Source organism: Vicugna pacos, chromosome 22 (genome assembly GCF_048564905.1).
Source record: "Vicugna pacos chromosome 22, VicPac4, whole genome shotgun sequence".
Lineage (NCBI taxonomy): Eukaryota > Metazoa > Chordata > Mammalia > Artiodactyla > Camelidae > Vicugna > Vicugna pacos.
In genome coordinates, this window is record NC_133008.1 from 27,329,495 (window position 1) to 27,357,243 (window position 27,749).

The following is a 27,749-nucleotide window of genomic DNA, read 5'->3' on the forward strand; positions in this document are numbered from 1 at the left end:
TCCGTTCAAGTTTTATTGGACCCCTTTCTGCCCGGAGCTCTTCATAATCCCCAGGCCCCAGAGGTGGCTCTGGGGGACTTCAGCAGCCTGTGACTGCCCACCCCCGGCTGTCCAGTTACCCGAGGGAAGGAGGGAGGGTGGGCAGAGGAAGGGGCTGGAGACAGATCATCAGCCCTCCCCGCCACCTGAGGGCAGGGCCCTCCCTGTCTCCACACAGCTGGCCCCAGGGTTGCTGGTCCAGCCACCCCACAAATCCAAGCTGCCGGGTGCTGGGGCAGCCCCTCGCGGCCAGTCCTTGGCCATCTATGTGGCTCGTGTGTGCCCATTGGCCACCCGCCCAGCTGCCCGGATCCGAGGGCCATCGGTGGGGGCCACTCCAGGCTGATGAGCTGCCCCATTCTTCAGCCGCGGAACCTCTGGGGCGGCCTCCCCGTCGCTTGAATCCGAATCCTCCACGTCACTGCGAATATCCTTCTCCATCTGGGGAACCGGGAGGAGGGAGGGGTGAGGTACAGGGCTGGGCTGGAGGCTCCAGGGAGGCCCACACCAGCCCACCGTTGCCCAGCCCGGCCCTACCTGGCCTTTCTTCATAAAGCTGTAGATCATGCGAAGGATGAGACAAGACCAGAACACGTGCAGCAGCTGCAGCAGCATCAGAAGCGTGTTGAAGAAGTAGTAGCTGAAGAAGGGTTCCAGGTTGGCAATGGATTCGTAGTACGTGGTGTAGATGATCCTACAGTAGGCGAGGAGAGGCCAGGATTCACCAGCTGCGGCAGGCCCCCGTCCTAGGAATCACTAACGTGTGTGACTTTCCCAGCTCTAGAGCCTTCTATGGCTCCCCATGACCCACCCCCAGACTGATACCTGTGTCCCTCATCTGGGCATTTAAGTACCTCCCTCACCTGGTTATATTAAGTTAGTAGAACACACAAGCTTGCCAAGGGACCCACGCTCCCATCTCCCCACTTCATGGCTGCTTCCTCTCCATCCCTGCAGGCTTCCCTGACCTGCAAACATCAGGGGGCCCCAGGACTGGGCTTCTCTGTCCATGCCTGGTCCCTGGTGACTTGTCTCATGGCTACAAATACTGGACATCTACGTCTCTCCCCAGAACCCCAGGTGGGTGTCCACTGCTTCCTCCACGTTTCGGTGGTGGTAGTTGGTGGGGGTTTGCAAGTCCCTCAAACCCCAGCACAGCCAGAGCTGAGCTTCTGATCCTCAAGCAGCAACTCATGGCCCTTGAGTCACCCTCCCCAAGTCCACCTACTTCTCTCACCTACACTGGTCCAGCCCCATCATTGCCCACCTGGACCAGGGCAGTCGCCTCTGCCCTGGCCCCCAGCTCCTGCTCGAATGTCTCACCAGCTATTCCCCCTGCAGCCACCAGAGGGAGCCCGTGAGTACTGTCAGGTCCCACCCCACCTCTGCTCAGAACCCTCCAGGGCTCCTACCTAGCTTGGGATAAAAGCCCAACTTCTCCCCAAGGCCCAGAAGCCCCGCTTACTCTGGCTCATCACCTCCTCCCTCTCCCTCTTGCTCACTCTGCTTCTGTCACACAGGCCTCTCTGTTCCTCCAGCATGCTGGGCATGGTCCTGCCTCAGGGCTTTTGCACATGCTGTTCCCACTCTGCCTGGACCACTCTTCCCCTATGATCAGTAATTTTCTCCCTCACTTCCTGCCAGTCTCTATGAACTCTATCAGTGAGGTCTTTTCTGACCACCCAAATTCCAACTATCCACACAGTTCCTTTGCCCTTCCCAATTTTTTCTCTTTAGCACGATCACTCCCTCACGTACTCCACAGTGTACTTGTCTGCCTTGTTTATTCTATTTCCCCACCCACCAGCGTCAGCTCCAAGCAAGCAGGGACCCTCACATGGCTCCCTCGACTTGGTGTGCGAGGCTCAGCACTGGGATGACTGGGCGAACTGGCATCCAACCCTGGCTCCTAACCCATGTTCCATGCACACGGGATGATGACTGAGCCCAGTTTTCTGTCTCTCCTACCCTTGGGCCTTTGCATATGCTGCGCCCTGTGCTGGGAATGCCCTGCCTTGCCTCCTCCTGGAAGCCTCCCAGCCAACAACTCCAGCTCCCTGGATCAGGGAACCAAGGGTGAGGTATCTCAGCCACACCCGGCCATCTCTCCAACCCCCAGCGGGAGGGCTGACTCACTCCGTGGGGAAGAGCACAAGGCGAGTGTAGAAGAAGACCAAGGAGAAGATGATGAAGAGAGTGTCGCAAGTGCGCCGCCAGTGCGTGTAGTTGAACAACTTACAGGCCTGGGGAGGACAGCAGAGAGAAATGGATTCAGGAGGGGGAGGGCGGGACTGAGAAGCAGGGGGCCTCCTCCCAGGGAAAAGCTGTGCGGCTGGGCCAGGTGAGTCAGGGCAGGGTCTTATCTCTAGGAACTGCCCAGAAACATAAAAAGTGTGTCTGTGAATGGGAGAAGCTTCTTTGCCCAGGAAGACTGACAGGGGAGGGGGCACCTCAGCTCCAGGGGCCCCGGGAGGGCAGGGGCGGGCCCACCTCCAGCAGGAAGTCGGAGGAGTCATGCAGCAGCAGCACCAGAGAGCCAATGCGCAGCAGGTTCGCGCTGTAGGAGAAGACGATCAGGGTGATGGTTATGAAGTGATGCACCACCTGCTCCTTGAAATCCTGCGGGAGACCAAGGAGGGATCACAGCCCTCAGGGCTGGGGACAGGCCCTTCCAGGGGGCTGCTGGGCGTGTGGACTCTGCACCTCCTGCCTGAGGCACCAAGGGTCTCAGGGTGTGCGGGTCATGACCGCTCCAGGGCTTCACTTCTTCAGACGGACTCTTGGCCTGGCCTCACCTTGCGCTTGATGTCGAAGGGCAGCGTGATCAGCAGGGAGATGTAGAAACTCAGCTCCATGAGGTACCAGTGGTACAGGGCCAGCTTCAGGGTCTGTGGTGAGGTGTGCAAAGTTAGCCACGGGGAGTGGAGGCTCCTGTGGGGCAGAGACATGGGGCAGGCCCCTCCCCATTTGCTCAAACCCACGACACTTGAATCCCAGTGAGTGAGGAAGGCATGAGCCCCCATCCCTGGAGGTAATAAAGGGCAGTAGTTTTGTGGCAGCTCCTGCTCTGAGTGTCCCGACTCCTGGCCCCTCTCCATTCCACAGGGAAGGCAAAAATAAGTGGGAATCGGAGGGGAATTATGGTATGATGTCCAGCTTTGGTTCACTTGCCTGTGGCCACAGGAACTCTGAGCACCCTGACCCTCCCACCAGCCTGCAAACACGCCCTGCCACTCACCTGCTTTGGGTAATTGTCCCAGCACATCACCGGCGTCCACAGCCACGACTCCTGCAGGGACGTGGGAGTCTGAGGCTGTCCAAAGCTTAGAACCCAGCCCCCCACCCCAGCCTCCTCAGGGCTCCCTGGCCCTCGGTGTGCTGCTCTCACTGTAGACAAGGTGCTTATTCAGAATCCCCAGCCCTGACACACAGTAGGTCCTCAGTAGGCACCCACTGAGTGAACGTTCACCACGACCTTACCATGTTCTCTCTACCCTCTCTGGGCCTTTGCACGTGTCTTCCCCTCTGCCCGAACCCCACCCCCTCCCCGATCCAGTCCAGGTCTAGCACTGAGTAGGTGCTTGTGGGATAGGCGGAGGGGCAGATAAGCTGTCAGGGACACTCACGTGGTACAGGACCAAGAGTCCACCGATGAAGGAGCACAGGTAGAAGACGAACCTCCAACTGTGGGAGGGGACGGAGCCCATGGGGCAGCTGTCAAAGGGGCAGACCTCCCCCGCCCCCGCCGCCGCACCCTCAACACCCCTCCCCAGCCCGCCCTGCGCTTACCTGGCCTCACAGAACTTCTTGCTCAGGCAGGGCCGGTCCTGGTCCCGGCGTCTCCGGAACCAGTGTTGGGTCTGCCGCAGCGTGAGGCCGCACTGGGCGGCCAGGAGGGTCATCTGGGGCTGGGGAGGGGGTGATGGGGGCTAGGGTCACAGAGGTGGCTTCCTGCCTCTGTCTCGGGACAGGCAGGCCATCCCCTGCGGCCCCAGACCTCGCCTGAGGGGTTGTCTGCCTATGGAGGTGGGGGACTAGGGGGCTTCTTCACGGGGTGTGGCCCCCAGGATAAGCCTTACAAAAACCCATCTCTGCTCCCAGGCAGGTGACTGATGGGGACTGGGATTAAGAAAGAGGCTGGGGGGGGGCAGCCCCCGCAGAGGTTTTCTTGCACCCCCTCCCCAACTCCGACCTGCGGAGGGAGACTGACAATGGGGGGGTCACAGGCACTCTGTTCCACAGGAGCTGCCTACCACCCCCGCCCAAGGGATGGAGACGCCCCCTTCCCTGCTTCCCCCAGGACCCAGCCCAGCACCTCCCACAGCCCAGACCCTGCCCACCAGGCAGACCCACTGCGGATGGGACTAGAGGGAGGGTCAGAGGACCGCCTTTGGGAGTGGGGGGCCCCCAGAACAGGCCTGCTGATGCGGGTCCCAGTGAAGTGGTGGGGGGGCACTGTGGGGGTATCAGAGGCTGCCCTGGCCTTTCCCTACCCCCAACAACTGGGCACATACTGCCCCCAGGGCAGCCCAGCAGGCCACTGGGTTTGGAGGAGAGGGTCGGGGGACCTCACCTCCGTGGGCCTCTGCCCTTCCGTCAGGAAGTGCTTCTCCAGAGCGGCAATGGGCTTCACCAGCCTCCTGGTCTGACTGCGCAGCCCCAGCCACCGGCTCAGGGGCAGGCCGACGAACCTGGGTGTAGGGGAGGCAACCCGTCAGTCCAGGCGGGGAGATGGAGGCCCGGAAGGGCTAGGTCGCGTCTTGGGACCCTGGAGGGGGTGGCCTGACCACTGCATGGGGCCAAACTTAAGAAAGGCAGCTGGAATGGTCTTGGGGATGGAGGAAGAAGGGCAACTTTTGGGGTAGCCAGGCACTGTCAATCCCAAAACAGGGATGAGAGTCCCCTCCCCACCAGACTCATGGTGGCCTGGGTCCTGGGTGCCTCCCACCGGGCTGGGGACTCCCTGTGGGCAGGAGCAGCTCTGCTTCCTCTCTGGCCTCCCTCCTCCCAGCACCCCGACCCCTCCTCCAGCGTAGACACTGGGAGGAGCCAGGACCCTGATCAGTCAATCACCAAATTGTCCACAAGGGGGCCCCCAAGACCAGGGGTCAGGAGGGAATTTCCTGTCCGCCTTGCCAACATCACCTTTCATTTGGGGAAACTGAGGCTCTGGGCAGCCCAGCAAGAACTTGTGTCAGACTCAATTGTGTTGGGGCGCAGGGGTGGGGTGGGGGGAATAAGAATGGACATGACATGTTTATTGAACGTTTATGATCTTCCAGGCTAGTGTCCAAGTCCACCTCACGTGCTGGCTCACTAAGCCCTATTATTATTGTCCCCATTGTCCTGATGTGCAAACTGAGGCTCAAAGAGGTCAGAAATACACCTAAGTGAGTGGCAGACCTGGAAATGGAAACCAGGATTCACCTTCACTTAACGGGAAAAACCCTTGCCTTTGACCCCAGAAAAGCTGCCTCCAATCCCACTGCCCTTCGGAAAGGCAAGGGGCGCCTCTGGGGCAAGTTAACACCCCCACCTCAGCTGGAGCCATCAGCTAAATACGTGAGAAAACAGACCTGTCCTTCAGGGCCTGGCTGAATTGGGCCTCCCCGAATTCCTGCAGACCTACCTGCTGTGTGTCCTCAGGCAGGTCACTTGACCTCTCTGTACTTCCAGTGCCACTCCCATAAAATGGGGTTAATAACAGTACCACCTCACAGGGTTGCAATGAGGGCTGAGTTAAGACGCAACTGCTTAGAGCAGTGGCTGGCCCAGTGTAAAAGCTCAAACAGCGTCTGTTAAATACCATGTTTAAGAATGTTCCCTGGGCTCCCTGGGTCCAGCCTGCATCCAGGGAGCCCAGGCCCCAGGAGGCTCGTCATGAGTGCAGAAGCCAGACCAAGGTGCAGGATGCTCCCGTGTCCCTGTGCTCAGGGTGGGACAAAGGAGGGGACCCAAAGTGGGGGCGGGGGGGGGAGGGCTGAAGGGCTCTGTAGGGGGAGGGGCAGGAGTCCTGGGAACCCAGCCTGGAAGGAACTGCAGGGGAGTGAGTGCAAGGGCCAGGGGGTCACCAAGAAGGTGGGGGGCCTGAAATCACACATGAGGAGTGGAGGAGGGGGAGGGGCCCTAGGGCATGGAGGGGGAATCTGGGCGGGGCGGGGCAGGCCATGTGGAAGGGCTGCAGGCAGTCTGGCAGGAAAGGGCCTGGCAAGGAGGGTCTGGGAGCTGTTGATCAAGTGGGAAAGGGCGCGACCACCTGGGACAGAGGGACCTCAGGAGAGATACCCACGTCCAGGAGATGGACAGCCAGAGAAAGGAGGGACCCCAGTTTGGGGCAGCATCTAGGGTACATGAGAAATGATTGAAAATCCACGGGGTTTGGCAACCAGGAGGTCACTGGGAATCTGGGCAGGTGGCATAGACTCAGGGGCCGGATGCCAGGCTGCAGGAGGCTGGGGGTGAGTGGAGGGGACCATAAGGAGCTGGAGTGCCCATGCCTCTTCCTTTGGCTGCCTTTGGAAGGTGCTGGAAAAAGCAAGGAGGGAAAAAGGGTGGGGAAGAGGGCGGGGTGGTGGGGGGAGAGATGCCCAGACGGTGCTGAGGGAGTGGGGAGGGGCAGGAACGATGCCTCTGCAGACCTGTCCATGGGCAGCAAAGCGGGTACATCCCCCTCCAGGCCCCCTACTCATTTTCTGAAGACGCTGGCAGACCCAGACCAGAGCTCTGGGCAGTGGTCCACAACACCGGGCATCAGCGATCAGAAGAGTGCGAGTGGTGGCAGCTGGGGGCAGGACTGAGTCAGGAAAAGCACTTTGATCAAAGCCAGGCTCCAACCAGGGACACGTTAGGATGAAACCATGCAGGTGGGGCAGCACCAGGTGGCTGCCACAACACGAGGGACGACGTGCCAGGGCACAGCGGATACTCACCTCTCAAAGGTAAAGCGCACGGCCAGCAGCACCAGCGCCAGGGGCAGGGCCATCAGCATGTCCCGGGGGTGGGGGTAGACCAAGCCATCTCGGTCCTCTAGGTCAGCCCATGAGTTGTTGGCTGGCAGCCAGAACCTGTCCTGCCACAGCCACTCGTTCAGGCTGGACCACATCCTGCAGACATAGGGTCCGGTGAATGGAGAGGTCGGCAGGCAGGATGGGTGGGGCGGGAGAGCCCATCACCCAACCCTCGTCCCTCACAGCACACCTGGCGACCTGGAGTTTATTCCAACCAGTGTTAAAGACAGACTTGGGCTGTGTGTCCTCAGGCAACTGACCTGACCTCTCTGCACCTCAAGTTCATCTGTAAAACAAGGACAGTAATACTGATGTCTCAGCCCAGCCTGATAAGGAGCACAAAGTGCTTAGCCCGGTGCCTACTGACCTTCACAATACAGCTCCTGACAGTAGTTATTATTCTGTACCTTGCAGACTCCAGGACGGCGGCCAGAAGCCAAGGGAGGGGCTGACTGGGGTCATGAACTGACTTCTCAAGTGCCGGGAAAGGCTTCCTTACATTGCAGAAAGAGGCCTTTGATGCAGCCCAAAGATGAAGGATTTAAGGAACGCCACAGTCCCCTCCCTGGCCATCCTTCCAAACGTGGATTCCCCTTGAGGTGTGAATGTTGCCTGGCTCACCATCCCAACAGCCCGGCTGTGGCTGGACAAGAGCGCCTACTGCGTGACCGAGCACTGCGTGGAGCAGTGATCACAGTGAACCAGCTTCTCGCCCAGACCTGCTGCGGGAGCAGCCCCTACCTGTGGGGTCCAGTCATCTTGAAGAGCCCCCCCAAGTTTTTCCCTTTCCCAAGATTTAAGACATGTGCCCAAAACCCCACACTGGTCCCCACTTGGGAAGTTTGTTCATTCATATGTTGTCTGTCCATCTATCCATCCACCCACCTATCCATCTGCCCGTCCATACATCCATCTACCCACCTGTCGTCTATCCATCCATCCACCTACTCATTGTCTGTCTATTCATCCACCCATGCATCCATCCACCGATTTGTCTGTTCATCCATCCAGTTACCTGCCTGCCCACCTGTATGTCTACCTATCCATCCATCCACCCACCTACCTGTCTAGACACCCATCCATCTACCCATCCATATACCTATACCCATCCATCAGTATACCCATCTGTACATCCATCTGCCTACCTGTCTATCTACCTGTCTGTTCATCCATCCATCCACCCACTCATTGTCCATCTACTCATCCATCCATCCATCCATCTAGTCATCTGCCTGCTCAACTGTATATCTACCCATCCATCCATCCATCCACCCACCTGTCTACCCATCCATGCATATATACCTATCCATACATCCATCTGCCCACCTGTCTGTCTACTTGCCTGTCCATCCATCCACCCACCCACCTATCTGTCCGTCCATCCACAAGATGTTCTCTGAGTGACTTGTATGTGCCAGCCTGATGCTGGGTGTTGGGGACACAGTAGGGAACAAAGCAGACATGCTCCTGTCCCCATGGAGCTCATAATACAATACACAAGTAAAAGATTCATGAACAAATGAGATAACACAGTGTGGTGGGGCCTAGTAGAAAAGAAACAGGGTGGTGTGATTTATCAAGGAAGGTCTCTAAGGAGATACCATCTGAGCTGAGATCCAGAGATGAGGAGGGCCTGGGTTGATGCAAATGAGAGTAGCGGTGGTGGAGATTGCCAGAGAAATATGCAGCAGGTGCAAAGGCCCTGAGGCAGGACCGAGTGTTGGAGGACCAGTAAGGATTCCCGAGTGGCTGGAGCAGAGTGAGTAAGAGGGAGACTGGGAGGAGGTGAGGGCAGGGAGGTGATTGGGCAGATCCTGCAGGGTCTGTGGGCTATGGGGAGGAATTTGGATAATTTCTTCCAACATTTTATGATGAAAAATTTCAAACTTACAGAAAAGTTGAAAGAATTTACAGTGAACATCTGTATACCTACCACTAGACTCTACCATTCACATTTTGCTCTATTGCTTCATTTCACATCTGCCCATCCTTCCATCCCTCTATCCACCTGGCAGTCCACCTTTGGGGTGCCTTTCAAAACAAGCAGCAGACATCAAGTCACATCACCCCTAAACATTTCAGCATGCAGATCATTAACTAGAATTCAATATTTTTTTTTCCTTTCAAGGTTAAATTTACCAGAGAAAAAAAATTCACGTGAGGTATACGGTTGCTGAGTTTTGACAAATACAAGCACCTGTGTAAATCAACTTCTGGCCACAAAACGTTCCCGTCCCTCCACAAGGTTCTCTCTCGGGCCCCTTCCTGGTCAATCTCCATCTCCACCGTCCAAAAGGAACTTCTGCTCCAATTTTTTTTTTTTTCCATCACAGATTACTTCCATCTCTGCCAGAACTTCGTCTAGATAGAATCACAAACCCTGTCTTTGTGTCTGGCTTCTTTCACTTGTGTCATGTTTTCGAGATTCAACCCCGTTGTTACTTCTGTCACCACCAAGCAATTCTCCGACACCAGCTGGGTGTCCTACAGTGCAACTCAAGTCTGACACTAGCTATCTGGAGATACACAGGTGGATGGCTCTGTCCCAGACTGCACCTGCCGCGCTTCAGACGCCCATCACAAGTCCGGATTGTCACCTGTGTGTCTGACCAACCAGCTGGAGATCAGAGGTTCCCACAGTCCCCTCCTTGGGTTTGATTAATTTACTACAGCAGCTCGTAGAACACAGAAAAACAGTTTATTTGCTAGAATACCGGTTTTTTTATAACAGGATGTAACTCAAGAACAGCCAGATGGAAAGGGTCATCGGGCAAGTTATGGGGAAGGAGCTCAGAGCTTCAATGCCCTTTCTGGATGCACCACGTTCCCCAAACCTCCATGTGTTCACCAACCCAGCTTTCTGAACCCTGTGCTTTTGGGTTTTTAATGGAGGCTTCATTATATAGTCATAGTAATTAAGTCATTGGCCACTGGAGACCTGGGGGTGGGACTGAAAGTTACAACCCTCAGATCAGCTGGTTTGGTTCCTGGCAACCGGCCCCTTCCTTAGGTGACCTGGGGGGCTTTCCAAAAGCCCTGCATAAGCATAACAAAAGACAACTTTACTTCTCTCTTCACTGAGGACAGTCCCAAGGTTTTTAGGAGCTCTGTGACGGGACCAGGGACGAGGGACAGAAGACCAAATAGATATTTCTCATAGCACATGTCAAATACAGAAAAAAAGAAAATCTCCAGATTATCAGAGTCTGGGGAACTAGGTGAACCAGGATGGTGAGCGGATTTGGGGGCAGGACTTGGGTTTGGTGTTGGATAAGACAAACAGTGGGGGAGGGGGACCTCAGATGTCCCTGGGATGCGGGGAGGAGGCAGGAGCTCCTCTGGGCTGGGGCAGGGGCAGGAGGACTGTTTAAATCCACAAAGATGGATGGAATTCCCCAGGGAGGGGATGTAGCTGAAGGGGCAGCCCAGAGACCATGCCGGGTGGAGGGGAGGTGTGAGGTGGGGGGTCCAGATTCAGGCATCAGTGACGCGATTAGCAGTGACTGCCACCACTGGACACTCCAGTGTGGGAGGGACACTAGAAGGCAGCAGCCTGACCAATGGGCAAGGGTGTCCAAAAAGAAACCCCCCAAAACACAGAGCAGCCCTCACCATCCAGTTACGCAAAGGGTTAAACTGCAACCCACCACAGTCAGCCACAGACAGTTTGCCCTGAGGGGAGTTCAGGATATAAGCCACACCTCCGGAAGAATTTCTATGACCCCGGATTCTTGCATCTTCCCATACACAGAAAAGCACGAAAATCATTAACTTATCTTGATGTCTGTTCTATGTGATTAGCAGTCATTTTTTACCAAGATGTATGCTTGACTGTGTCCATTTCCTAGCCAAAAAAATTCATGTATCTCCTGGCTCCTTCCCGACCTGGTCCGGAGCAGTTTACTCAGAGATACGAAGTGGCTGTTTCTAGGGCTACAGTCCTCAGTAAGACCCAGAATAAAAAACTCACAGCTCTCACGTCACGTGGTTTTTCTTTAAGCTGACAGGTGTGTGACAGTGGTTAGCCTAGCCTAGACCCCTCCAGGCTCAGGGGGCCCAGACCGAACAGACAGATGGACAGGTGGATGTGGGGACTTTTGCTCAAGGGGCTGCTCTCTCTAGAAAAAGAGCCTTGCCAACAGACAAAGCTCGCTTGATCCCAGGCACCCACTGGAGCGCAAGGGCCAGCCTGGAATTCCTGGCCCCACCTCCCAGCCAGAGCCACACCCACCACAGAGCATCCACAGCTGGCTCCTCAGGGACCCTTCTGCTTATCAGACCGCCAGCTAGAGCTGGGGCCAGAACCCAGGAGTCCAGGCCCCCAGCCCCATGCTTGTCCTCCACCCAAGGGTGCCCAGATTGGCGTCCACCGCAGCTGTGGTGCCTGCATGTCTTGATGAGCTTCAGGGATGAGTGAAAACACACAAGAGCAATGGCATTTCAAAATCCCAGGCCCCTGCCCATGTCCCCAGCCTCAAAGCCCGCTATTCACTGCCTATTCCCACCATACTATGTGATTTCACACACCCCAGACTTCATAAATGCTGCCTTCTGCCTAGAATGCCCAGCTAACACTTATTGCCCCAGGCTGGGTGCTGAGGACACAGGATAGTGGGGAACCAAGCAAGGTCTCAGCACTCACAGGGCTTACCTATCTTTCTTGTCTGGCTGGCAAACTCCTATGCATCCTTCAAAACCCAGTCCAGTCATCACCTCCTGGAGGCACGTCCCAAGTGCCCCTACCTCAGATCCAGTTAAAGCACCCTCCGCCAGCTCTGCCTCATTCACTGTGACACTGGGAACTGGCTGGGCAGTCTTTTGGGAGAGTGAGAGTAGAGGAGGAAGGAAGCACGATGACCCTCAGCTGAAGCCGGCACAGCCTTTTCCGGCCCCAAAGTCAGACAGGGGAATAGAAACGAACTTTCCAAACCAGAGAGCCCTCCAAGGGGGCTTCAGACCGACATGCCCTGACTGCAGAGGTCCCGGCCCTGGGAGTCCTGTGCTCTCTAACCTGTGTCTGTCTGATCCCCCAACCCTTTCACCCTCTTGGTAAAGAAGAGACGCTGAGGTCTGAGAAGAAAACAGGGTCTGGAACGCAGCAGACTGGCCAGAGGCCCAGCTCCCACACTCGAAGCCCCGGGTGCCTGTGTCTTCTCCCACCTCTCGGTGGGACAGGTGCCCTCCTTGCGTTGTGGTTGAGTAGGCCGCATGTGGAGCCTGTGGGCAGGGTCTGGCACACAGAAGGGGCTCTGCCTCCCCCCAGCCCCTCATATTTAGACCCACTCCTGCCCTCTACACTCTGGCCCTGTTGATACACTCCCTTCCCCCAACCAGCTCAACTCACTGCAGGGGCTGCTTGATGGGCTTCCAACTCATCAAGCTCACTCCTGCCCCAGGGCCTTTGCACGTGCTTTGTCTAACCCACCAAGTTCACTCCTGCCCCAGGGTCTTTGCATGTGCTGTGTCCAACTCACCAAGCTTCACTTTCATTTTTTTCTCTTTTGGACCCCAGCTCCTTTGCTCCTTCCCTGTGATACTCTGCCTCTCAGGGCCTCAGCTGCCCATCTGAAAAACAGGTACAGCCAGATCTTCTGCTTTACCGCCTGGAGACTCAAGAGGCCAGGCAGTTTGTCAACACTCCACACCGGTAGCTGGATGGATTTGATTCCTGCAACGTACCTGTCATGTGACCTCGAGCAGGTGAACTGGCTGCCCCATGTTTTAGTTTCCTCATCTGTAAAATGGGAATAGCAGTAGCCCCCTCCATGTCGGGGTGGTTGGGAATGATGCCTGGGGTGGAACGGGCACTAAGTAAAATCATCAGCAGTAGAGAAGAGGGGGTGGTGGATGGGGGGCAGCCTCGAGAGCAGGCTGTTGGGCTGCGGCAGGTTCTAGGGGGTCCTTCCCGGAAACCCCCAGCCTCTGCAGGCTTCCGAGGGCTGGCTTGGCTAAAGCTGCCACGGGCTCTCTTGGAGGATCACCAAGTGGGCGAATCAGCCTGACCAACCTGAGCCTTCTTCCCAGTTACCCCGTCCTCCCCACACTCCCCACCCGGTTTCCCAGCCTGGCTGCTTTTTGAAGGCTCTTTGGCCCTGCTCCCAGCCCTGCCACCTGGGAGCCAGACTGATAATCCTTCTTAGTGGCTAAAAATACCCCCAGATTGGGGGAAAGAGAGATGAGGGCTTTGTGCTGATCCGGAGAGGGGGGAGGATGAGCAAGGATTCCTGTTACTCCCCAAACCCCCAAGGGCCCCAGCACTGCCCAGCGGAGCAGGTCTGGGCACCTCGGTTGTTTTGTTTTACTTTAAATCGAGCTGGAAACACAGGACTTGGCCGGGTTGTGAAGAAGGAAATCATTTCAGACTCCAGATGTCTGGGCCGCCCAGGGAAGAACAGCTACACACACACTCACCCGGCCCCCGCAGCCTGGCCTGCTGCCCAGGGTCACCTGACTCCTGTGGCTGGAGGCCCAGGCAGAGAACACATGATGTGCTGAGCAGGGGTTATTTGTAGATAATCGCAGCAGCCACCCCTGCACTGGGCCCAGGCTCCTCGACTCAGGCCTCTCTGAGAAGGTCCATGACGGGTGCTAATGCCCAGAGATGCAGCTGGTCCAGGAGACACTGCCATGCTGCTCCCTGCAAAGAGCCCAAGGAGGGCCCCGAGTCCAGGGCTCTGCCTATTCCCAGCCCCTCATATTTAGACCCACTCCTACCCTCCACACTCTGGCCCTGTTGATACAAACCCCCTCCTGCCACTAGATCAATTCACTGCAACGGCTGCTTGAAGGGCTTCCAACACACAAACTCACTCCTGCCCCCAGGGCCTTTGCACATCCTGTTCTCCCACACAACCCCTGTCTAGCTCTGTCTCATTATTCACATCTCAGCTCACCTGTTACCTCCTGAGAGAAACCTCAGATCACTACCAAAGCCAGTGTATTATGCCATCTCCTTACCCTGCTTAGTTCCTTCAGCCCTCTCATCCCACTTAATCTGTTTTCGTATTTACGTATTTGTCTGCCTCACCCAACGGCATAAGCCTCGCCAAGGCGAGAATGCTGTTTAGTAACCGCTGTGTCCTCAGACAGGGCCTGGCACAACATTAGGTGCCAACTAAGTGTTTGCTAAGTGGATGAATGAGTGGGTAGAAGAGACACATGGACAGGTGGGTGGACATGAGGACTTTAGCTCAAGTGGTCGAACTTTTTAGAAAAAGAAACCACCTGCTTTAATGGGCAAGGTGAGCTCAGTCTCCCTAAAGTAGGTTCACTGTCTCCTCCTTTCAGAACTCAGCAGACGGAGGCTCAAAGCAAGAAGCAGCTGGATGGAGGTCACCGCATCAGCAAGGAGAGAACCAGGGCTGGAAGCTCGGGGAGGGAGGGGGCTGTCCACCAGCGGGCTCAGGGCTCACAGGACCCCGTGGAGGCCTCCCAAGGCCTGTCTGCCTATCAGGGTTTCCCAGTGAGCAGGGCACCAGGAAGGTGCATATGATTTCCTAACTTTGCTTTCTTAACTCCTATGCCGGCTGGCAGGCTCAGGGGCCTGGGTGAGCCTTGGTGAGGGCTGGCTGTGCCCACTCCTCCCCAGAGCCGGCTCCCTCCCTCCCACTGCCTCCGCTCCAGCCCAGCCCCTGCACCAGCCCACAGCAGGTGCTGGGATTCCCGAGAGCTTCCCCTGGCATCCAGCCGGCAGGCCTTTCCACCAGCTTCACTGGGCCAGTTCCGACTAGTCTTTAAGACCTAGATCAGATTCAATTCCTGACTCAAGAGGCCGCCCCACCAAGGGCCTCTCTTCAGAGCTTTTGTTCAGCCCTAGCCGGCCTGGCCTGGCAGAGCTTGGAGAGCGAGGTGGCTGAGTCCCTCCTCCCTCCCCCAGCCTGGATGACTCAGGTCCCCAGCATCACCTGGTGTGGGTGTGTGTTGCTGGTGGGGTCAGTCAGGGCGGTTTCAAGAAGGACTGAGGCAGGAGAGGGGATCAGGTCTCTGGAGTTTGAGGGGGAAACGGCAGGCACAGCCCCTGCGGCGGGTGGAGGCGGGGCCAGGGCAAGGGTGAGGCCGTGCACACAGACAGGTGTGTAAGAGGAACTCACTTGGCCCATTACAATTAAAACCAGAATCACACGGCTCTATTGAGGTATTCCTGGCATACAAAAACCATATGTGTTTAAAGTGTATGATTTGGGGGAGGGTCTAGCTTAGCAGTAGAGCACGGACTTAGCACACACGAGGTCCTGGGTCCAATCCCTGGTACCCCTGTCAAAAATAAATAAACAGGGGGTGGAAGGTACAGCCTTCCAGTGGTAGATTTGGTGTGCCTGAGGTCCTGGGTTCAATCCCAGTGCCTCCATTAAGGGGCAATAAATAAAGATATTATAAATAAATAAAAACCTAATTACCCCCCCAAATAAATAAATGCATAAATCTAATTACCTCCCTCCTTCCCTCCCAAAGAAAGAAAGAAAGAAAGAAAAGTAAAGTGTGATGTGATGCACCTGACATATGTACATACTGGTGAAATCATCACCGCAATCAAGACACTGAACACATCCATCACTCCCCGAGATTTCCTTGTGTCCCTTCGGACTTCCTCCCTCTCCTCTGGTCCAGTGAAAAGTGGAAGCAACCCGGATGTCCACCGCCGGAGGTGGTGGGGGAGCGGTGAGGGAGGGGTGGGAATCAGAAACCTCAAGATTCCATACAATGAAACAGTCCACCAGGGTTTAAAAGGAGGAGGCAGCTATGACACAGATGAACCTGGAGGACGTGCTGCTCAGTGAAGTAAGCCAGGCTCAAAAGGACAAATATTGTCTGAGTCCCCTTACAGCAGGTCCCCAGAGGGGTCAGATTTACCGAGAGAGGAAGTGGGATGGTTGCGGGGGGGGGGGGGGTCCAGCTGACTGTTTAATGGGGGCAGAGTTTCTGTTTGGAAAGACCAAAAGTTGTGGAGACTGGTTTCCCAGAAATGTGAATATACGTAACACTACTGAACTGTGCACTTAAAAAGAGTTAAGATAGTAATTTTTTTTTTGGAGGAGGGGAGGTAATTAGATTGATTGATTGATTGATTGATTGATTGATTTAATGGTGGTACTGGGGATTGAACCCAGGACCTTGTGCAGGCTAAGCACACACTCTATCACTGAGCTACACCTTCCCCCTGGTTAATTTTTTTGTTATATGTATTCTACCACAATTAAAAAAATTTTTTTAAATACAAAAATTACCAAATTGGGATGGGGGGAGGAGGAAAATCTATGCTCACAGACTTGGGAAGATCGCTGAGTTGAAAAAACAAAATGAAGGCAAAATGCAGAGAGACACTAATGGCCTGATATACATAATTCACGGAGCAGAAAACCACCAGAAGCATTCTGCTTCTGGTAATAGCAGAGTTAGCTGCATCAGACAGCCCTCTCGGAGATGCCAATGACACTCTCTGGACTACATATCAAAAAACGCCCTGAAAGCGCTGGTGTGGCAATGTCCAATGTGGTATCCACCAGCCACACATGGCCATTTCCATTTCAATTAATTAAAAGTAAATAAAACTTGAAATTCAGTTCCTCAGTTGCACCAGCAACATTTGTATACTCAGTAGCCACATGTGGCTTATGGCTGCCATATTGGGCAATGGAGATATGGAATATTTCCATCACTGCAGAAAATTCTCCTGGGCAGTCCTGCTCTAGAGAGTGACCAAAAATAGGTATAAGTTGAAGGAGAGTCTATATCTATGGTAAGGGAACCCTGTGGGGTGAGCTTCCCATTTTTCATTTTTATTCATCAGAATTAGAAACTGGCTGGAAAAATGAGAAGACGGAGCGCAAAGAGATCACAACAGTTTAACCATGGGACAGAACGTGCAAGAAAGGAAAAAGTAAAAAAAAAAAAAAAAAAAAAGAAGGTCCAAATTCTACACAAAAATGCTATGCAAGTCTCTTACTAAGCCTTGAAGTAAATGCAGGGCAGATTCCAAACAGCCTAGGTAAAGCTAAAAGAAAAAACGTTTTCATCTGCTACCCATCACAGGGGAAATAGGCTTTGGAGCTTAAGCCCAGACAGTTTAACTGCCTTTTAAAAAATACATTAAAAAACAATCAATGTTCTTCAGAGGAACATAACAGAATCCAGAGTCTCAATAATATATCTTTCAGAATGTCCAGAACACAATGCAAAATTACTTGACACTGAAGAAACAGAAACACATGACCTACACTCAGGAAGAAAATTAATGCGGACTGATCCTGAGGTGAGCCACATGTTGGAATGAGCAGATAAGGACTTTGAAGCAGTGATCAGAAATACATTCAAGGAGGTGAAGAAAAAGTACCTCCTAATGAATGAACAAGGAAGAAACTTCAGCAAAGAAGCAGAAACTATAAAAATGCACCAAATGGAAATTCTACACCTGAAAAATACAAATACTTGAAATAAACAATGGACTGTGGACTCAGCCATAAAAATATATATATATACATATATATATATATGAGATTTTGCCATTTGTAACCACATGGATGGACTTGAAGGGTATTATACTTAGTGAAGTAAGGCAGACAGAGAAAGATAAATACTACATGCTATCGCATATGTGAAATCTAGGAAAGAAAGCAAACTAGTGAATAGAACAAAAAAGAAACAGACTCACAGATGCTGAGAACAAAGCAGTGGTTACCAGTGAGGGGAGGGAAGTGGGTGGGGAGGGGAGGGAAGTGGGGACGGAATTAAGAGGTACAAACTACTGTAAAGGCTGTATAACTACTATAGAGATACAAAATAAATAAGCTACAGGAATATACTGTACAGCATGGGGAACACAGCTAATGTTCTATAGTAACCATAAGTGAAGTATAACCTTTAAAAATTGGAAATCACAGGGGGAGGGTCTAACAGTGGTAGAGCTCATGCTTAGCATGCACGAGGTCTTGGGTTCAATCTCCAGTGTCTCCATTAAAAATAATGAATTAATTATAAATAAATAAATAAACCTAATCACCTCCTGGCTCCAGGGGGCGGGGGAAAGAAACCAATTCCGGGTCAAGTACAGTCCCCCAAGGAGATGTCACTACCCACCTTCCAGGCTGGAGGGAATTCTGGGCTCTACGTTGCACCCCGAGGGCATCCCTCCTCCACCCAGCCTGGGCTCACACCTGTCCTCCAGCTCTAGCCAGCGGGCCTCTGGTCCCCTCTGCCGCCCCCTTGTGGAGACCAGCTCAGGGAGGGGCAAGCAGGAGCAAAACTCGGACTGCCTTCCGGGACAGCAGGCCCCCTCGTGCACACCTTGTCCATGATAGCAGGGATTGTCCAACACATCAGTGTCGGTACCATCCCAGTGTTGCCCTGTGTCCTCTCGCGCTGGCCGTTATCCCTGGGAAATCTCACCCACCCAGAAGCCTTGGTTGGCCTGCTTGTGCTTCGGTTTTCCAGATTCCTGCATCTCCCAGATTTCTCCCCTAATGACACAACTGCCACCCCAACACCGCCTGGCTGTTCGTTGCACAGACACATCACACTTAAGTCATTCTCCACCCAGAGTGTGTTTTCTTCCTCCTAAGGCTTCTCAGCCAAGAACCCACCATCCACCCACTCTTTGGGAACAGGAACCTGGGTGTCACCCTGGACTCCTCCTCACACACTCCTATCCCCCTGCCCATCCTGGACACTCAGCTGCCCACCAGGTCCTGCATCCATCTCCCTGGTAACAATCAAGCTAGTTCCTTCTCCATCAATTCCCACAACCAAGGCCCCATCTCTCATCTCAGTCATCATGGCCACCTATGCCTTGTTCTCCCTGCCTCTGTCCATCCACATCTCCCTCCCCCAAAGAGAAAGCCAGGTGCGGCATCACATGCAGACAGTAGCCATAAAACTAACACAGTGAAAACAAGGTAACGTTCGGTCCTGGCCAGTACCCGACCCTGGCAAGTCTGCCAGCCCAGGTCTAAGCCCTCCTGGTTTGAAGGGAGGTTGGCAAGTACCTGTCACCTGAGCCTTAGAGACACAATGGGAACCTTGGGCCTCAGTGTTCCCTGGAACTGGGGGGGTTGGGGGTGGGGATTCTCCTGTGGGCAATCCTGGCAGGCGGGCTGTCCCTGGGATTTCACAGTTGAGGGAAGCGCTGCCCCAAGAGGTCACCAGTGGCTGGCTTCTGGGGGTGGGGTGGGTGACGGGGGCTGGGACAGGGGCTGGGGGCACAGCTGGGTAGGGATATCTTTGGGGAGTGGGGGTCGGGGTAGAGTGTGCTGGGGTGGGCAGCCTGATGTGGGAACTCCAGGCTTGTGCAGGAATTTGGGGGCGTACAGCCTGGGGTGGGAAAGGACAACTCCCTTTTGGGCAAATTCTGGATGTGGGACTCGGAGAAGGTACTGTCCAGGAGGAAGGAGGGATGATGATGGGGAGAGGGTGTGGCCTCAGGAGCCCCGGTGCCCCCTGATTTGATGTGCACCTGGAACAGGGACCTGGAGACCTGTCCAGGTCCCAGAAGAGCTGAGGAGTGAGACAGAGGCAGCCTGGGGAACCTCAGAGGAAGCCGACTTGGGTGGATCTGCTCCTGCTAGGTGGCCTCAGGCTAGGGGACTAACAGCACCTTCTGTGAATGCGTCATTACCCTAGCCCTGAGGCGCTGGTGCAGAAACCCCAGGGGTTTCTGTCCGTGGGCCCTTTAAGGACCAGAGGTGTTTATGTAAATGAATGTCAAGCACTTCCTCTGGGAGGCAGTCTGTCCTTCCCCACCTATCCCCATCTCACAGCCCTAAGGCGGCTCACTATCCCTCCTCCCGCTGGAGAGGGGCACCCTAATCTCATCACGGAGGCTTTTGTAATCTGGCTCTGCCCACCACCCTCTCTCCCCCACAGTACGTCCTGCAGCCACCAGACTCCACAGTTCTCAGCGTGGGGTCCCTGGCCTGCCCAGGGTCTATTCAAATCTCAGAAACATCGTTCTAATGCAGAATCTGGATGCCTAACGCAACTGCCTTTGCCTGGGCTGGGCTGTTCCCTCCATGTGAATCACTATTCACCCTCTCCTAGTTCTTCAAGTAAGCCACCTGCCTGTTGCTGCCTCCAGGAAGCCTTCCAGGGCTGCCCAGCTGGGTTGGAGGGGCTGTGTGGTTCCTCTGTTTGGCTCTGGTTATCCTGCGTTGTAACTGCCCAAGGAGGTGTCTGTCTCCTCAGCGGAGGAGGTGGCTGGGAGCGGGGGCAGGGTGGGGAGAGGCAGTAAACAAGTTCCAATTCCTGTGGGTGTCCATCACCAGCTCCAACTTGGGCTGAGGTTCAAATATTACCTCCTCAGAAGAGCCAAGTTACATCAGCATGAATAAGGCAGTGAAGAATGCCTGGGCAAAAAACACAACTTTAACGCTGCTAACATCTACAACGGGGGGCGATTACAGAAGATTCCAGTAATCGCAGAGAGAGAGCTAGTCTCTGTTTCTCAATAAAGAACTACTCTGAATGAAAGTTAGTGGCTGCCAATATCCCCAACTTAATGGTTTCTAAATATTCTGGGACCAATATCTAAGCCAGATTTGAGCAAGATTGTGTGTAAATGACTTGTGTACTTTTCAGACTTCCCAAGGTCCTAAGGCAAGACTGTTTCACCAAATGCCAACATGTCAATTGGCGAATCTCACTCAAGAATCCTGGCAGAATACTGTTGCAGGTTGAAACCAGTTGAAATAGGCCAGCACCTATGGCCCTCCTGACTGGTAAAATTCACAGCAAGCATCTTTCTAACGTCATCAGCGCACAGGGAAGACTCCTGCTGTACTCCTGGAAAAGTCCTGAAAATCCTTAACCCGGGGAGCCAAGGTCACTGAACCCAGGACCCAGAAATTCAGGCTTGCAAGCAAGAGACCTCACTCCCTGTATTATTCAAATCAATGCACCCTTGGCCATAGACCTCAACAGATGTGTGGCATCATGTGAATTTGGTTGTTTCCATCCATCAAAGAGGCGATGGTTTCAAAATTCAGATTCGCGACTTTGCCAATGAGAAGAAATACATCAGAGGATGCATGTGCCTGGGCACAGCCTGACACCTCCTCCAAGAATTGCCTCAGTGATAGAGCATGTGCTTAGCATGCACGAGGTCCTGGGTTCAATCCCTAATACCTCCATTAAAAAAAAAAAAGAGTAAATAAATAAACCTAATTACCTCCCCTTTGCGAAAGAAAGAAAGGAAGGAAGAAAGGAAGAATTGCTTTGTAATCTGCAGCCCAGAGGAGCCTCTGGACTCTAGTCCACAAGAGAACTTGACAGTCAGCAGTGGAAGGGAACCTAGACTTTATGATTAGAAATTAGCCATCTCGAGGACAGTACTGATAATATACATTAGAAAGGGTCACAGCTTTTGTCCTGGAAAATGGGCTACGAAAAAAATTTCCTTTTTATCCTAAAGTGGGAGATTCAACATCTATGAAGAGGGGGGAAAAAAAGTAACTTTAAGAGAGACTCTGACCACCAGAAGTAAAGTAACCATCCACCCCACCCCACCCCACCCCTATCCCACTCTCAATATATTTCTGGAAAATTCTAGGAATACATGGGAAGGGCCTAAGTGTCCTGCCTGGGGGTCTGGCTTGCCCCCAACTCCTTTCAGTCCCTGGGCAGGCCCCCAGGAAGCTGTAGCAGGCATTCAAGGCTGGGTGTTTCTGTCGTCTGCAATTTACAGCTGGGGAAACTGAGGCACGGGGTGGGAAGTGAGGAGCTGGGATTCATTCAAACCTAAGCCTGCCTGGATCCAGAGCCTGCTACCCCATATACCCTCTCCAGCTCCTCCCCTACCAAGCCAAGCCTTCCAGGCTGCGGCCAAAAGTTCCTGGGATGCCTGTGGGCATGTCCCATTTACTGGGAGCCTACTGTGTGCCAAGTGCTGGGTTACCTACTGGGGGGTCAGCAGAGAATAGACCTGATCAGGATCCTCCCCCTCACGGAGTGGGAGTACTAGACAAGAGGGGCCGGTGGGAGGCGGCACATACCATCTATTTTATTCATCTGTTTCATTATGTCTGGTATGGGAGGGAAAACAAAGGCGGGAAAAGGAGATCAGGAATCTGGCGGCCAGGGCTGCAATTTTAAACAGGAAGGTCTGGAAGGCCTCCCTGTGAAGGTGATGTTTCAGCAAAAGAGGTGAGGGAGGAGGCCATGGGGCTAGAGCATTCTGGGTAGTGGGAACTGTCTGTGCAAAGGCCCTGAAGCAGGGAGATGGCACAAAGACAAGGAGGCCCGTAGGGCTGGAATAGAGGGGAGAGTGAGGAGAGGAGGGCAGGGACATGACAGCCTTATATACAGACCCGCCCTAACCAATGGCTCAGATGGAGAAGGAGACCCAGAGGCTGACACTTCCTCCTGCCTCCTCTCCCCTCCTGTCACTGTCCTTGTCCCCCGCCATTGCCTGACAGGTTAGCCTTGCTTCAGCTGTGGCCCCATCACACCAGCCAGGATCACCATCATAGCTGAGCCAGTGCCAAAAGGAGTTGCCCTTAGGCGCACCCATCCCCAATTTGGAGGGAGGGGCAGGGGACAGTCCTGGTCCCAGTGTCCCAACTCAGCGGAACCTCTGATCTAGGTCCTGGCATCTGAGTGTCTGAATCCACTCCATCAGGCCTCTAAAACTGGAGTAGTGGGGGTAGGAAGGGTGAGCGGGCCCAGGTGACCAAGTCCTTGTCCCCATGAATCTTTCTGCTACATCTGGAAGGGGAGTGACAGTGGGCTGGTGGGGGGGAGGGGGGGCGTCCTCAAAACATACCTGCTTTGGTTTTTGCTGCTTGTCCTCACAGCTCAGCCAGGACATCCCCGGGTCCCTTAGGGCTCCTGTAGCCTCTCTGAGAACATCCGGCCCCAACACCCAGCTCTGTGCTCTGCCTCCTCCCTCTGACCCTCATCTCTTCTGCCTCCTTCAGCACCTTCTCCTGGCAATTCCCCTCCACTCCCTCCAGCCCCTCCCTCTCTCCTAAGGGGAGAAGCCTTGCCCACCAGGAAAGGGCTGGTCCTCCCTTCCTTCCTCCTGCCAGCTTCCTCTACCTTCAGGGCACAGTGACCACTCCACATTGGATACAACACCAAAGCAACCTCCTGGCAAACCGCACGGCAACGGGGCCTAACAACCTTGCACCCCTTGAGTAAGGACCCATCCAGGGTCTGCTGTTGTCGGAATGAGGGGCCTTAAGGACTCTCAGTCTCTTCATCTGCCCCTCTCCCCACTCTCTCCCTGGCTTGCTCTGCTCCAGTCACACTGGCTTCCTAGCTCTACCTCCAACATGCCAGGCTGGGTCCTGCCTCAGGACCTTTGCACATGCTGGTCCCGCTGCAATGCTCTTCCTCCAGATATCCACCTGGCTGACTCCTTCTCATCCTTCAGGTTTCATGCCCCTACCCTCTCCCTGCTGCCCTCCTCCCAGAACATCAGCTCCATGGCAGGGGGAGGGGGGGAGCAGAAGGGAAGCTTCATTTTTGTTCACTGCTAGTCACCAGGGCCTCCCAGCACAGGTGCCTCATAAGTGTGTGTTGAATGAATCAATGACAGACAGACAGGGTGGAAGGGAGGTGGGGTCAAACACAGATATAGGCACAGATAGTGGCAGATACCTGACCCACTCCTAGGATACAGCCATGGGATCCTGATGCAAAATATGGTTTGGGGAGCTTAGGAAGAAGTGGGGAAAGAGGAGAGCTCCTGCTGGTTCAGTGTGGAGAACTGGTATGACAGGATCATATTAACAAAGGTATAAAGGCCAGATTGAGGGAGAAGAAAGGCCTCATCTATGCCAATCTGGTCAGAACCAGGCTAGGTCCTAGAGGCCAATTCAAGGGTGGCAAAGATGATTATGAATGGCTTGGGGGTAGGGGTGGGTTTGGGAGAGGGGAAGGCAGCCAAATAAGGGTGTAAGACCCCTGCCACAGAGAGGAATTGTTCCTGCAACAGATTCAGAGACAGGGCTGAGGCTGACCTCTTCCTACATTTTAGAACTCTTACTTCCTTCACTTCTGGCTTGCCACCCACTCCTGGTTTCCTTTCACTCTCTCTCTCCCCACTTCATCTCCCCAGGGTGCGGGTATCTCCTGAACACCAGGCTTGCTTCTCCAAAGCCTACCTTCTGTCTTATCTCCATCTGGGTGCCTAAGGGCATCACAATTTCCCGATGCTGTGGAACAGATTGCTGACTTGCACTTGAACCTGCTCCTCAATCAGTGGCTACTCCATCCCCACCCCCACTTCAAATCTATCCTGGATCCACCCACTTCTCACTCATCCATGCCTCCACCTGGTCCAGCCCCATTATGATCAGTGCAGTTGCCTTCATGCTGACCTCCTGACTCCCGCCCGTAGCTCCTCCCATGGACCCAGTGAGGTCTTCCCTCCACATTTTCGTCCACTGGTCTCTGCCCATCAACTCTTCATAATCCTGAGTAACCTGGCCAATAGTCGGCCACCGCATACAAGAAGCCTCCCCTGACTCCTTCCAGGGTGAGCCAGATCACTTCTCCGGGCTCCCCTTCTCCCCACCTGGGGCATCCACTCTGCTTTACTGGGTGCTATTATGATCTGCGCATTGTACTCACCGCTAAGATGATACCTGCTATTATGCCTAATTTATAGGTGCAGAACTGAGCCAGGAGGAGGTGAAGTCACTCGCCTGAGAGCACTAAATTCAAACTAGTAGGACAAGGACAGAGGTGGCTTCCAGAAAGCCGGAAAGGGGACAGCCTGCAGTGCCCAGATAAGTGAGGAGCGTGCCCTTTGGGGCCTGCTTTCCCATGGGCGTCCCCGGAGTGGTGGGAGGAGTGAATCCTGGCCAACTCCTAACTGCCAACTACCAGCATCCCAGAGGCTCCTGGGCCCATGGATCACTTCTGGACAGGTACTGGTTCAGCCAAACACCTTCCTCGCCTGATTCACTCAACCTGCAGCCGGCTGTGGGTCCTGGAGGTGGGCGCAGTCATGCATTCCTCCCATTTCTCAGAGCAGGAAATAGAGGCTCACGGGGCCTTAAACTCCAATCAGTGCTGCAGCCCTCCCCCATCCCCCGAAGAGGTAAGGCTGCCACAGGGATGGGTCAGCCCTTTCCTCACCAAAGTTTCCTTTGATCTGAACAAACAACATTCCTAGATACTGGTACTACTGACCCATTTTACAGACAGGCAAACTGAGACTCAGACTTCCTCTGGGGCCGGGAGGCTAATTCCATGACTAAGGTTCTCAGCTGGGAGTAGGTGAGCTGAGTAGGAAGGTCCTGTCTGCTTCCCCCCTGCAGCCTGGGTGGGCCTGCAGAGACCCAGGTGTGGGGAGTGAGGTCCCCTCAACCCTGCACTCCCATCACCGCCAAGTTTATTCGCAGCAGCTGCTCCTGGAAGGGGACTGGGCTGAGGCTTCAAAGACAAGCTTACACTGCAGAATTTCCATCTTGGGTGGCCAATACAACAGATTCAGGTTGCCCCAGTAGGGCTAGCCCGGCCCCTGCACTCAGTCTCCTGGGACCTGGCCTGGGCTGGGAGGAGGGTCTTCAGGAACCTCCCCGCATCAGGTGGGATCTCACAGGTTTTGCGAGTCAGATTCAGCCACAACAGCCCCACACCCTAGACCTGTTTTTCCCTCCACTTTCCTGTCCCTCCAAGCCCTCAGCTGCCTATGCCAGAAATCTCCACGCACTTTCCTTCGTGACCCAATTCTGAGCAGGCAGAGAATGAAGGTGATGTTCTTCTGCCGAAACGAACCCCAGTTCACCCACTTCTCATCATCCCTTCCTGTTGGGTTCAAACCTGCTGCCTCCTCCCATCTCTTCTGCCCACAGCCGCTGCTGGACCGTCTTGAGACACAATCGACCATGTCATTCACTTGGTTCTAAGCCTCCTTGATCCCCACAGACTTGAGAACGGAATTCACGCACTCGCCATCTTCGAGGCCTGGACTAACCTCTTCCCACCTCCGATCCCGCTCACCTCACTTCAGCCACGCTGGCCTCTTTTCCGCCCTGCAAACACACCAGTCTGGGCCCTGCCTCAGAATCTTTTGCTCTTTTCTGGGCCTAAAAAACCCTAGCTGGCTGGTCCACTCAGGCCCGGAGGACACCTTCTCCAGAAACCCTCCCAGACTCTAATTCATCTCCCAAATGTGTTGTCTTCCCTGCACTTAGCACCGGCTGGAAAGATGTGTCTGTTTACGCGGTTCCTGACGTCTACGTCGCCGGGCTGCGGGCTCCGGGGCCAAGGGCCCCGGCTGCACCCCCAGCCCCGGCACGTCGGTGGCACCCAGTAGGCGCTTCGCGTGGGTTCGCTAGTGAGCGACCGTCGCGCTCCTCGCGTTCACACATCCGGATTCCCCCGCGTCACCGTGCTGGGCTCGTCCCCGCTCCCGCCTGCCGGTTTCCGAGCAGCGTCCAGGGGCGCCCGCGGCGCCCTCGGGAGAGCGGGGCTCTCTCGGGGAGGCGGCCCGGGCCTGGGACCAGATGGGAAGCCCCGGGAGGCCGTCCCGGCGAGGTGATGGGAGACAGCGGCTGCGTCCGGGGGCCGCTGCCGGCGCCATGGCCGTGGAGGCGGGGCCGGAGCTCGCCGCGAGGGTGGCGTTCCGGGCCGCGTTCGGGGAGCCGGGGGCTTGCTTACCTGGGGGCGCAGGCTACCGGGCGCACAGGGGGCCGGCGGCGGGGAGGGGGCCGGCGCGCCGCGCGCAGATGCAGAGGAGAAAGAGACGCGCGCGGCCAGCACGAGGCGGCCGGACTCTGCTCCCGGCACCGCCTCCGCTCGGAGCCGGGAGGAAGGCGGGCGGGCGCGGAGGCTTGCTGGGCGGGGCCGGGGCGGGGCCCGGCGGGGCCCGGCGGGGCGGGGGTCCTCGCCGAGCTCGGGCCCCTCCCCGCGACTAGGCAGTTTCCAGGACCCCGGGGAGCGCTACTGGGCCCCGCCCCGCCCCGCCTCTAGGCGCGTTGAACAAGGATCAGGCCCCCGGATTCCTCCCTGTCCCTAACTCTTGCTTTCGAACCTAATACCATCCACTGCGTGCCGCCTGGTCCCCGCTTCCTCAGTTCGCAGCACGGCCCCCCGCAGCCCTCTCCAGGGTCCCCTCTCCGGCTCGTCTCTGACCCGCGCATCTGCCAACACACCGCGGGCGCCCTGATCCCCTGGAGCTCACCGCTGGGCTCTGTGGGGAAGGCCTGGACGCTGCCTCAGGCCTCAGAGGCCACCCAGCTGCCCCGACTCTGGGGACCTGTCCCAGCTCGCAGGCCAAACTTGTTCATTTCGTGGTTCATGAGGCCGAGACGCGCTCAGGAACCAACCAGAGTTGGGAACCCAAGGAACCACCCTGGGGGGTTGGGAGGCCTGGAGGACAGCTGGGCAAAGGCTTGGGATTCGGTGGGGTGCAGGGGCAGAGCTGGGAAGATAAGGCGCGGAGCTAGGCCAGAGTGGGTGGTGGCGAAGCCCCAGACTCCCTCTTGCCCAGTGGAACAGAAGGTGATCCGGGATCTGGAATCAGCGGCAGCGCAGAGGGGCAGGGAGCCTGGGTGAGCCATGAATGCAGGACAGTCCCGGATCAGGCGGAGGTGGTCTGAGAGCACCTGGGCAGCACCTGAAGTCCAGCTTTTCGCCAGTCGAAGAGAAGAGGGTTCAGAGCCGCTGGCCAATCCTACCGTCATCTGAGCAAGTGGCTTCACCTTTGGACAGTAAGTCTCTCCCTGAAGCCGACCCAGGGCAAGCTGGGGGAAGCCCAGGCTG

At 55.2% G+C, this 27,749-nt stretch overlaps 1 protein-coding gene across 8 annotated transcripts; it reads right to left on the minus strand.

Annotated features, from left to right (window-relative positions):
* CERS4 (ceramide synthase 4) lies at positions 1–27,718 on the minus strand. Of its 8 annotated transcripts, none has more exons than XM_072947791.1 (13): positions 26,646–26,778; positions 12,521–12,611; positions 7,237–7,332; positions 6,969–7,142; positions 4,613–4,730; positions 3,829–3,947; positions 3,666–3,723; positions 3,278–3,328; positions 2,835–2,927; positions 2,530–2,658; positions 2,176–2,282; positions 577–733; positions 1–480 (listed from the first exon to the last, which is right to left on the minus strand). In XM_072947791.1, the coding sequence occupies exons 4-13, from the start codon at positions 7,139–7,141 to the stop codon at positions 304–306; spliced, it is 1,182 nt and encodes a 393-aa protein (XP_072803892.1). In that variant the 5' UTR covers position 7,142; positions 7,237–7,332; positions 12,521–12,611; positions 26,646–26,778; the 3' UTR covers positions 1–303. The 8 variants fall into 8 exon arrangements, with proteins under 8 accessions (XP_072803892.1, XP_072803893.1, XP_072803894.1 ...); XM_072947792.1 differs by lacking the exon at positions 26,646–26,778 and adding an exon at positions 12,726–12,742; XM_072947793.1 differs by lacking the exons at positions 12,521–12,611; positions 26,646–26,778 and adding an exon at positions 27,604–27,718.
* Between the last annotated feature and the right edge of the window lie 31 nt (positions 27,719–27,749).

Coding starts and splice junctions, on each gene's coding strand:
- CERS4 (XM_072947793.1), bottom strand. CDS start 7,141: ATGTGGTCCAGCCTGAACGAGTGGCTGTGGCAGGACAGGTTCTGGCTG. Junction 2,283..2,529: donor CCTCCGACTTCCTGCTGGAG/GTGGGCCCGCCC, acceptor TGTCCTCCCCAG/GCCTGTAAGTTGTTCAACTA. Junction 734..2,175: donor CTTGTGCTCTTCCCCACGGA/GTGAGTCAGCCC, acceptor CGCCTACTGTAG/GATCATCTACACCACGTACT.